Source organism: Ostrinia furnacalis, unplaced genomic scaffold (genome assembly GCF_004193835.3).
Source record: "Ostrinia furnacalis isolate ACB-3 unplaced genomic scaffold, ASM419383v2 OfSCF6787, whole genome shotgun sequence".
Classification (NCBI taxonomy): Eukaryota; Metazoa; Arthropoda; class Insecta; order Lepidoptera; family Crambidae; genus Ostrinia; species Ostrinia furnacalis.
Genome location: NW_021137026.1, coordinates 12,652 through 24,760, shown reverse-complemented (window position 1 = coordinate 24,760; position 12,109 = coordinate 12,652). Strand labels below are relative to the sequence as shown.

At 39.2% G+C, this 12,109-nt stretch overlaps 2 protein-coding genes across 2 annotated transcripts; one reads left to right on the top strand and one right to left on the bottom strand.

Moving 5' to 3' along the window:
- Positions 1 to 38: 38 nt before the first annotated feature.
- Positions 39 to 1,938, top strand: LOC114362813 (phosducin-like protein). The gene has a single exon (XM_028318348.1). It carries the CDS (start codon positions 183 to 185, stop codon positions 987 to 989), a length of 807 nt encoding a protein of 268 aa, XP_028174149.1. The 5' UTR covers positions 39 to 182; the 3' UTR covers positions 990 to 1,938.
- A 109-nt stretch (positions 1,939 to 2,047) lies between these two features.
- Positions 2,048 to 11,897, bottom strand: Uba2 (Ubiquitin-like activating enzyme 2). Its single transcript, XM_028318347.1, has 7 exons — positions 11,645 to 11,897; positions 10,780 to 10,934; positions 9,989 to 10,136; positions 8,614 to 9,108; positions 7,944 to 8,115; positions 7,320 to 7,487; positions 2,048 to 3,020 (listed from the first exon to the last, which is right to left on the bottom strand). The coding sequence occupies exons 1-7, from the start codon at positions 11,786 to 11,788 to the stop codon at positions 2,473 to 2,475; spliced, it is 1,830 nt and encodes a 609-aa protein (XP_028174148.1). The 5' UTR covers positions 11,789 to 11,897; the 3' UTR covers positions 2,048 to 2,472.
- Positions 11,898 to 12,109: the final 212 nt, after the last annotated feature.

Sequence of the window (12,109 nt, the reverse complement as noted above, 5' to 3'; positions counted from 1 at the left end):
TACACACATCTTGTTTATGGTTTATTCAGGTATTGTGATGGATGATCGGTAAAATATAACTGTCAGTGGAGAAAAGGCGAGGCGTTGTTTTTTGGATTATTTTTGTATTATATTTTTAATTAATCTCATTAGACTGTGTAAAATTGCTATTTATTAATAATTCTGAAGTGCACTGTATCAGAATGGCTACTTTGGATGACAAAATCTTAGGTGAAAAGCTACACAATTACTGTAGTAGCAGTGAAGACGAAGGTGATTCTGAGTACGAAGATAGCAGAAGTGGAGATGAAGAAGGTAACCCGCCTGCTCCGCAGCAGAGTGCCGCACCAGCGCCCGTCAACAGTTGGAATGGCACAGCCAGCAACACTGGCCCCAAAGGAGTTTTGGAAGACTGGCGAAGATACAAACAATTGGAAGCTGAGAACCGTGCAGAATTGGAAAAAGAACGCATCGCATTAGCTAAAAAGCTTACATTATCTGTAAAACCCGAGCGAGAAGAGGCTGAAGAAAAGAAAATAGAAGAACTGGAAGATGAATTGAATGAGTTGGCTGATGAAGACTTTTTGTTAAAGTATCAACAACAGAGGATGCAAGAGTTGATGAATCAGTTACAGAAAGCACCCAAATTCGGTAAAGTGGTGACTTTGAATACTCAGGATGAGTTTTTGAATGCAATCGATAAAGAGGATCAGAAAGTCACAGTTGTCATTCATATTTACAGCAGTAAGTCCATAGCATGTGAGACTATGGATGGTTGTCTGAATGTGTTGGCAACAGAGTACCCTATGACGAAGTTTTGTCGTATATCAGTGGATGTGACGGGTCTGAGTCGTCATTTCCGTGTTGACGGGGTCCCTGCGCTGCTTGTGTACAAAGGTGGCCAGATAATTGGAAACTTTGTGCAGCTCGCCACAGAGTTGGGTAATGATTTCTTTGCCACAGACGTGGAACGGTTTCTTATAGAGTACGGAATGTTACCGGAGAAGTAGTGTAATTTATTGTAATCTGCTTTAAATGCAGTATTATCACTATGGCCTTGAACGCATGTCAGTGTCTGTATGATAGACAGTAGACTGTACCTAATTTTTGTTCTTAAAAACACTAACGTAATGTTTATTATTAGTTGGTATATTGTGGTGTACAAACTTTATCTTGTTTGTGTTGGACTTGTCACCCAATTAAAATAGAATATGAATTAATTTAATGTCTCTTTGTAATTACAGTTCTGTTTATCCTTGAATTGAATTTATTGGTAGGTGATACACTACAGAAACATACACTTAATTATTTAAGAGTTTAATGTAATTAGAATGTAAGATTAGTTCTGGTATTTTTTTAGATAATCCATATTTTTTTAAGTTCCTGGCAATTTTTTACCTCCACCGTACTTTCGGCTGCACTCCTGCTTTGTCAAATAATGTAGACATTTTGAAAAAATGTACCTGTTAAGATTTTTGTCAAGTGTGTAGTTGTTACAATGCATTTTACACATTATTTGTAAGTGTGCTGTAATGTAATATTAGATGTAATACAAGATGTGTTGCTTTTGCAAATGTCTAGTAATATTTAACTTATTCCACCGTCAACTCTGTGTCGTCATTATGTAATGTCATCATAAGCTTTATCTACTTAGGGAAATAAAAAAAACTTTATAGCAATTTATACTTTTTTCTAAATATGTATAAGAGGGGTAGAAGCTTAACTTTTTTGGAAAGACTGTATGAATATAACCTTGATAGATCATAATGAATTTACATGGTAGTAGCCTTTTTATAAGTATCATCAATCTTCTACCTACTATGGGTGCAAATTATAACTATGGTGATCTCATGGTGGAATTTTCCATTCAATCCAGTTAATTGTATGTTAAACTAAGCATTTATTTGTGGCTAATATTGATTAAACCAGATGTCCGAAAATAAAAAAATCTTTGTCATACCTATTTGTTTCATTATGAATAATGAAAAACCACATGTATTTAACTAAGAATTTATTCAAAAGACAATAAAATTATGTCCTTAACATAGTAGTTATACACTTAGCATTGTTCTTTATAAACTTATTCACTTATTGCTATCAAAGACAATCATTCTTAAAATTCACGTCATATCCATCAACCCACCTTATAGATTCAAAAATAAATTAGCTATTAATTTACAAAATATTTATGAAGAACTAGTAGGAAGATACACATTATTATAATACTGTATTAGCAACTAGTCTTGTCTAAATTGATATATTTTCAAACATACTACTACTAATAACACTAACTACAAAACATTTAAAATAGATATAATCATAGAAACAAGTGGATTAAACAGGTACAGCATTGCTATTACCAAAACTGAGTTAGATAACTTAGATAAGTATAGGTATTTAATATTTGATATAACTATCTGCTGCATGAACCTATAAAATGGATTGCCAAACTAAAGTGCCCCAAACGCAACGTACTACGTTGTACATAAACCGTTAGCACAACTCCACGACTTCGTCGGTCATCTCTGTGCGCCTGCGCTTAGGCGGCTTGACGGTGTTCTCATCTTCATCCTCCTCGATGATTTCCATGTCGCTGTCGCTGTCAGCGCGAGTCCTGGTTCTGGAAGGACCAGGTTTCGGCTCGGAACCGTTGGATCCGTTCGCTGGTTTTTCCTCCTCTTTAGGCGCCGGCATGGGGGCGTCAGTGTCAGTCACCAGACGCCAGGATTTCTCTTCATCTTCCTGCTGAAGTCTGACTCGGACTTCGTAGTTTTGAAGGAAGTCATCCACGAGCAACGCGCAGCCGTCGTTCAAGCCGATCTCTTCTAAGGTCTTGTCGTTGTTGTGGTCGGTTTCTCCGGGCTCTGAGGATAGGACTACCAGCCCTTTGCCCTCGACGGTGGCGTCGGGAGCCTGCATGTTGAGGCCTTCTTTGAACGCGGCGGTCAGATCTTTGAGTGTCAGCTGTTTGAGATTGCAAGCGAGACCCACTTCGGGTTTGGGGGCGCAGACGTAGCATTTTGGGTTTGGTGGGGTGAGAGCTGAAAAGAAAGCAAAGTTATATTATAGGGGCGTCTGTCGCATGCTTATCATATTTGGAAGTATATTGAAATGATACTTCTGATAACATACAGGGTAAAGATTGTTAGCCAAAGAACTCGTTAGGGAGGGAGAAAGGGATAACAGAAGTTAACTTATTACCAAGGATTGAAACTACAGTTATGAATTAATTTTTGGCCTCTGCTAAAACTGCGCGCCGTTCTGTATCGAAAAATATCAAAAGCAGCGCATGTGACGTGATTCCACACGCGTGCGGGAGGCATGCATTTCCTTGCATTAATGTGTCAATTCTGTGCACTCGCGCCAGTTTTAGCCGAGGCCCTGAGAGGCAGTGTTAACACATCCATTAGTACATTGGTTCCCAAAGAGGGGGGTATCGGAAACCTGAGACCGCTGAGAGAATGCATTCCAGACTGCTCGATACGACCTGTACGATCTTTGAATGTACAATTAATTTAGGTTGTTTATGTCAGCAATACGCGCCGACCGCGGCGCGGTGGTATCAACTTACAGCAAACTTTATTTCGATATTTCATTGATTTTACATTTAGTGTTTATTCGGTCACCAAACCAACCGCGCGTAATCACTCATACCTTTTCACCATTTCGCACCATTTTAACCTAAGTAGTTTAGACTTTGTAATAGTGTTAGTTATTGCAATAAACTCCTTGTCATAGCAACCAGTGACTTTCCATCCACCATTCCTTTCTTTGAATGTGCGTACCGTACACGACCAATAAATAATCTTGACTGGAGGAGGGGGGGCGCGGAATTTTTTGTATGGTCGAAAGGGGGCGCGTCTCAAATAAGTTTGGGATCCAATGCATTAGTATACAGGGTGTTAGGTAAATGGGTATATGAGCCGACACTAGCCCATGTTAACATGGGCATACAGGGTGTTGATTTCAATACTCGCCATATTTATTTAGGTGATATATTATGACTTACATAAACGCATTATCCACCAAAAAAAAAATTACAAACGAAAGTGGAATTTTTAGCGAATATTTTCCGTGCAACATCAACTGCACTATGGCTCGCAATAATGCAATACGTTTACATTGTGGCACCCATCGAGCTACGCGGATCGCTCGCTTATCATGTTGGATAGTCTACTGAAGGAAGCCACGTAAAGTAGGTAGTGTAAATAGGTATTTTTCTTTGACTAACTAAAGTTAAAGTTCGTTTTAAATTAGTTTGCTGTTTCCTATTTGTGTGTGAGTGTATTGGAGCGCTTTCCGCCACTACCTACCGCGACGGCGGGAGTATTTTCTACACAAAATTACCAGATTATTCACTTCCTACATTAAAAAGGAATCTCCTTTAAGTTTAGAGCTAGGTACTTACCGATGCGACTTCAGATGCGTTTCCACGTGCCTTCCCGTAACAGTAAACCATGTTTACGTATCTACTCACGAGCACTGTACGTATGGTTAGGCATATTCCTAACACTCACTCACTATTACCACACTCACTATCACACGTTCACACACTAACTACTCAAAACCGCACGAGAAAACAATCAAAAATCGCAAATCACATTCGATGACCGAAGATCTTTGTTAACTAAAGATCCGTCCTATCATAATTAATGCTCTTATAGCAAGCTTCCAAAATACTCAAATGCAAATGATTTGTAGTAGCTCAATCGTTATTATTAAAACGATAAGAATATCAATACATTTTGATAGTTATTTCGTGTAAGTAAGTAATGAAATTAAGTTCATTTAAAATAATCACGAACATGATGATGAATTATTTTATGTAAGTTATGAAGAATGGAAGTTTAACCTGAAACTAACTAACAGCCTAACAGTCGTTCAGGGAATTTAAATTAAACGCCGATAGAAATTAAATTACGTTATTATTTTAAATCAAATTTTTACAGAGATAGATCACGGTAGTAAGAAGTTTATGTACTAGAAAACATTTATCAAGCAGAGAGGAAGAGAAAAGTTGAAGTTACAAGGCAAGAAATAAAGAAATAGCGATTGAGTACTAGGAATTCTAAATACGAGCTAGATTTCGCGGAGCGTGCGCGCAGCCTCTCGGCGTGGAAAGCAAAATCGGACTGATGAATGGAGAAAATCGATGATCCACGATTGAGCGCCGATGACGCCCGAAACACGAAGATGAGCGAGCGAAGTATGTATTGCAGTGGTTCCCAAACTTATTTAGTCTACTGCCCACTTTGAGAATAAATTATTTTTTAGCGTCCCCCATTTTTGTAGTCAAGAATCGAGTCAGTCGATGTCTAAGAGTCATCCTCGTAGATGACGCCTCCCAAGCCTCTACACAACGTCCTGATTTTTTTTCTGGGTCTCTTACCGCCCCCCTTTAAGCCTGCAGCGCCCACAAGGGGGCGTTATCGCCCACTTTGGGAAAGACTGATGTATTGATCATCAGTCAGTGCACATCAGTGCGAGCCCGATGTCCGTGCGGCGGTATTAGTATTTAAATGAAAGAAGTGCTAAAAGATAGAAATTTTGTTTAGATACTGAAATCAATCGAGTTTAAAAACAAAATCTTGTCTTATCTCCTATCGAAAGTGAAGGAACAAGAGTTTGCCAGTGTGTTATTTCTAGGTGTTCAGTTTGCGGTATTAAGTAAGTTAAGTTTTATTTTAATAATTACTATCGTAAAGACGTAAAAGTTATTAAGGTAGAGAGCTAGAGATGTAAGGAATAACGAACCTGTATGAAAGAGCATTATTGTCATCTGTTTACAGTACTTTTGAATGATAAGTAGTTACAAGCTTGTCACACACATAAAAGCATGGTTTAATTTAAAAAAAAATAATGTAGGTTCTGTAAAAAAAATTATTTTGCGGAAGGAAGCAAATTCGTGTAAAAGGTTTTTTATTAATTAAAGAGTACTTAATTAATTAGTTTTTAGAACAAAAAATAAACTCGTAACGTGATAAGGTGTAAGTAACTAATTTAGTCATTACATTTTTAGGGTAGATTTGGATTAAGCTCCGTCCAGTATTTTTTAGCGTCCCCCATTTTTGTAGTCAAGAATCGAGTCAGTCGATGTCTAAGAGTCATCCTCGTAGATGACGCCTCCCAAGCCTCTACACAACGTCCTGATTTTTTTTCTGGGTCTCTTACCGCCCCCCTTTAAGCCTGCAGCGCCCACAAGGGGGCGTTATCGCCCACTTTGGGAAAGACTGATGTATTGATCATCAGTCAGTGCACATCAGTGCGAGCCCGATGTCCGTGCGGCGGTATTAGTATTTAAATGAAAGAAGTGCTAAAAGATAGAAATTTTGTTTAGATACTGAAATCAATCGAGTTTAAAAACAAAATCTTGTCTTATCTCCTATCGAAAGTGAAGGAACAAGAGTTTGCCAGTGTGTTATTTCTAGGTGTTCAGTTTGCGGTATTAAGTAAGTTAAGTTTTATTTTAATAATTACTATCGTAAAGACGTAAAAGTTATTAAGGTAGAGAGCTAGAGATGTAAGGAATAACGAACCTGTATGAAAGAGCATTATTGTCATCTGTTTACAGTACTTTTGAATGATAAGTAGTTACAAGCTTGTCACACACATAAAAGCATGGTTTAATTTAAAAAAAAATAATGTAGGTTCTGTAAAAAAAATAATTTTGCGGAAGGAAGCAAATTCGTGTAAAAGGTTTTTTATTAATTAAAGAGTACCTACTTAATTAATTAGTTTTTAGAACAAAAAATAAACTCGTAACGTGATAAGGTGTAAGTAACTAATTTAGTCATTACATTTTTAGGGTAGATTTGGATTAAGCTCAGTCCAGTAATCGTCTTTAAACTCACAGCTGATTGTGGCTGATAGTTGACTGACTCATGGGCGAGCGCGGGTAGTGGGGCGCGGGACGGGGGGCGCAGCGCTTGCCCGGGTCACCGGGTGAGCGCCGCGCGCCGTTTTCGTTGGGGTACTATTCTGCACTGTAGTGGTCGATTATGGAAATCGTAGATATTTAAAAAATAATTTAAAAAAATTTTGAAGTCAGTTTTTTTGCTGATTCGTGATCAGAATAAGCTACTTAATCAACTCCCTAAATATGGCGGGTATTGAAATCAACACCCTGTATAAATGGTATGGTGAATTTAGAAAATTGATATCTTCATTATAATTATTTTAATTTTCATACAAATCGGATTTTATACAATTTATTTTGTATGAAAATAAAAAAAAAATGATGATATCAAATTTCTCACTTCACCATACCATTTATATGCCCATTACCTAACACCCTGTATAGAGGACCTAGTAATCATTGAGCCATTAATAACACTACTCACTGATCTCCGGCACGAACAGCTGTCCGCGGTGGTTGACCTTGGGCCGCAGGTACACGCTGCCGCAGCGCGCCAGCTCGCCGCGTAGCACCGCCTGTGCTCGAAGCACCGCCAGACCTGCCACGATCGCGTTGGCGGTCGCAATGGCTGGGATTATGTTGCCGGCCATCGCTGGGGAGTTTACAATCAGTTCATCATTTAATTTTGGAAGATGCTCCATATTGCACAGACAATAAGATAAGAGCCTTTTTCCTATGATGCGGATTTCCAGGTGCGTGTAGCCCGCATAATAGGAAAAACGTGTATAAAATAATGAAACAATGAAACCACCATGGTTTCCTAAAATCTCGAAACTCCATGAAAATCTAAATTGAAATACTTATCAGCACAGTCAAGAAGGAAATCACAAATATTAGTCAAAAGTACAAAAGCCTGACAGAGGTGGTTAATGACTGAACGACGGCACATTCTGGACATGGAGTCAGAATTAAACATGGTGGCAGTCCCAGTGGATTATGCTCTCATTGCCTATAATCACAGAATAAATCTGTTCAGTCTTCTGACTGACCGCACGATAAAATAAAATAAACATCTCACGTCTTCTAATGTAACTACAATAAAACTCACATTTGATTTCAAAGCGAGACTTCTGCGGGATGTTGAAGATGTGCGCGCGAATGTTCGCGCACGCCGTCACGAAGTCCATGGCGCTTTTCTCGTCCTTGTCCCACACCAGGTGGTCGCCGTCTGGCCTTCCCTTCAGGTCTGCTTGGAGAGCCTTGCAGCTGGCTGCAAACACCTGCAAGTAAAGTAAAAGAAGACACTGTAATTTATTTTTTTACTAGATGACCCCGCGAACTCTGTTCCGCCTTAAAGGCAATAAATAAGCCATCGCAATTTTTCCTTATTTGCTCACCGTTTAGACTTACCCTGGTCTACGACAAAAAATTTAAAACCAAAATCAGCTCAATCGGCCCAGCCGTTCTCGAGTTTTAATCAGACTAACGAATAACAATTCGTTCGTAATTGTGTAGGAGTGTAGACCAAATGGTAAATTAACTAATTAATTTATTTTGTTCGGAAAACAAACAGTGAAGTAAAGGAAGGTCTTCCTCCTACATTAAAGATTAAAATGACATGATGTTATTTTAGACTAGACTCTACTAGCTAGACCTCATCGGCGGTATTTTCGAGCAACTCTGTGAACTTTTTTTTACTAATAGTAAAAAAGTAATTAACAATTAAAACAGAATAACAAAATTTAAGCAGAATCCTTTGTAACTAGTTGTTTTATTACCTGTGCACACTCATGTACAGTCCACACCCTCTGGTCAGGTAGCCCAGAATGTTGTGCTTGCGGCGCATCCTTTCCTGGCAAATTGTCCCATGTCAAAGGCGTGGGAGGCCGCCGTTTCTTCCACAGATTCTCCATTGACAGCAAATAACGGATATCATCTCCAAACAGCTTTGAAAACAGCTTCTCAGGATCATAGTTTGTGTCTGCCGCCCACTGTCTTGTGCTTTTTCGTTCAACGTTTCCGGCTGATGTGCCTTCCGATGATAAAGCTGAAGCTCCTGCTTCGCCCGCTGCTTCAGGGTCTGCGGTGTCAGGGCTGACATCTTGGTCAGGGTCTTCCTCACCAAAGAGTTGGTTGAAGAGATGCTTGGCCCATACGATGCAGTGGATGGGCTCAGACGGAGTGTTACGGATGGTGCAGCCAGGGAAAGTCTTTTGTGGTGCTTTTGGTTGGCATTCGTAGCATTGGGTGAGGCCTTTTTTGATGAGCTCCACCTGTAAGAATCAGGCAAATTATACATTTAACTGTGGGTGTGCTAACTGTGGCATCTTATCCAGCCTTAATAGGGCTAGTTGTGCAACAAAGATGTAAAATCTGATGTGATCTGTACAATAAATTGAAACTCTAAGGCTACTTGCTTTTGGGACATTTAGGCTCAATCAAAGTACTCATAAAAGTTGGTACCTAATTATGGAATCTTTCTTGCACTCATCATACTTAATATTACAAGGTGAAAGTTTGTGATTGTGTATGTTTGTTACTTCTCCAGTTCTATGTGGCTGGAGCGATTTTAAGAAAATTTGGTATGGAGCTAGCTGACACCCTGGATTAACACATAGGCTACGATTTACCACGGGTAACACCGCGGGGCACAACTAGTATACAATAAATGACTAAGGCCCAGAACAGACGGTGAAACGCAACTGCAACGAAACTGCAACTGCTAGTTACTTTTGAGTTGCATCTAAGTTTCTGCCATAGCGTCAGTTGAGAGACCATACATGACGCGACCAGTTTAAAAACTTTCAGTTTCAGTTTCATTCATCAGAATGATCAGAAAGTTGCAGTTTCGTTGCAGTTGCGTTTCACCGTCTGTTCTGGGCCTAAGTCAGTCTTTCCCAAAGTGGGCGATAACGCCCCCTTGTGGGCGCTGCAGGCTTAAAGGGGGGCGTTAAGAGACCCAGAAAAAAAATCGGGACGTTGTGTAGAGGCTTGGGAGGCGTCATCTACTAGGAGGACTCTTAGACACCGACTGAGCTCGACTCTTGACTACAAAAATGGGGGGCGCTAAAAATAATTTGTTCTCAAAGTGGGCAGTAGACTAAATAAGTTTGGGAACCGCTGGCCTAAGTGATGAAGTTATAAAAATCTCACCTGCCCAGCGTATCCAGCAGTGCCAGTCTCGATGAGCGGCACATTAGCAGCAAGACACATTCTGTTCACATGGTTACGCGCCACACGGTTGTCCAGAGCGTTCATTACAAGGTTGAACTGTTTGAAGTAGCTCACTCCATAATCATTGCTGCAAGAAAAACAATATAACTAAAATAACTCAAACAATGAATAGAATAAAAAGTCCAAAATGATCTAAATCAAATAGTGAATTTATATTACTTTATGGACAGGTTCTTGACACTTATAACATTTAAGCACTCCTGCACACGACGCCGCCGCCGCGCCGCTCCTTTGCACTGTTTATACGCGCCGCGTGAAGCCGCTGCCGCGCCGCTGGCGAAATTATACTTTGATGGCGCGGTGGCGGCGTCGTGTGCAGGAGCGTTTACTCATCCTATAATCCCATGTAATGTAATAAACAACTGAAAATTTATTTATGTTTACATATTGATTATTCACATAACTGTTATGGTTTAATTTGATTAAAATGGCAGATAAGTGATTTTTAAATTTCAATTTTTTTATAATATAGTCTGGTCCGTGAGCACGTAGAATTTTGTCCAATGACCTCAAGCTACCCATCATTATTGCTCGCGCGTAATTATATTGCTGTCGCGACTGGCACCCGCAGTGAGTGTGCGAGTGCGTTAGCAACATAATTACGCGCGAGCGATAAGGATGGGTAGCTAGGGCTTATTGGACAAAATTGTACGTGCTCACAGACCAGACTTTAATAAAATTAATATTTTAAACGAAAGCTTGTTACAAACCTTATTACACTGTCATGGTGTGCCACAATGTTAACATTAGGGTTGAAGGTGAGGGCGCTGTCTTTGGCCACTTGTGCCTTGGATTTGCCCACATGCTCTTTGTGGAATAGGAATTGACGGTTCAAGTTGCTCACATCAATTGTGTCGAGATCAATCTGGAAATTTTGAAGTTGTATTAATTAACAGGGACTACTTAACTGTAGGTCTGTTTTTTAGACCAGTGGTTCCCGAAAGGTGGTCCGCGGAACCCTGGGGTTCCGTGGAAAGGCCGCAAGGGTTCCGTAAAAAATATTATCCCACGTTTCGTGACCGACGTTGTTCGCGCGCACCGACTTGTTTACAAATAATTGCATAAAAACTTTATTGTTTTTAATTTAAATTTCCATTTATCAAAGTAGGGTTCCGCTAGGAAAAGTATAATCAATTAGGGTTCCTTGGCAAAAAAAAATTGGGAAACCCTGTTTTAGACTACAGTGAAAGTTAAAGGTTTATATTTTGTTATGAGTACTGTCCAAACTAATATTGACTCAGCAAGAATACAAAGGTTTGAGAGAATGTTTGAGTTTTGAGAAGAGTCAATCAATATTCATTTATCAAAATTATTTATTGTAGGCTGTATTGAAAACCTTTATCCAATGGTTGGGCCTGAGCTAATAATACTAATGCCATGAAAAAGAGGGTCAATAACTAGAAATGCCCAACCTTTTCCGTTTCTACTTTTTCAACCAAATATTACGCTTTCCTACGTGCGTCTACGTCACGAATCGTCACAAAAACAGTTAACGTGGTGTATTGCCAGTTAGAACAAAAGTTAAGAAAGCAGACTTTGATGGTATTCTTGATAAGGTCACAGAAGAATACTCACAATTTCTATTTGTGGAAAGCCGGTAAGCACGAGATTCTTCAGAATTTCACAACCTATACCGCCGGCGCCAACTACCAGGATTTTGGAGTTGGCGATTGCCTCTGTCAATTTCTCATCAAACACGCCGGCTACTCGGGCAACCATTATAATAAATTAATACTTTCTTACAACAGAACAGTGAATCAAGCAATTTTGCAAAATTCTACAATGAAAACGCAAACGAATGGATCTGTGAAATCACCACAACTTCACAACTGTCAAATCTAGCGTCAGTTCCTTCGATCGTTCAGAAATTTTTATAAAACTTAAAATTAATATCTTAAAACTATTGAATTATAAGTAGTTTTGTATTTATTAAATACAAATAGAAATATGTGAATATTTTTTTTATGTTATTAAATACTATTTTAATATTACAACTTTCTTGTTCGCTCGAGAAATGTATTTACAGTAAGTTACAATAGA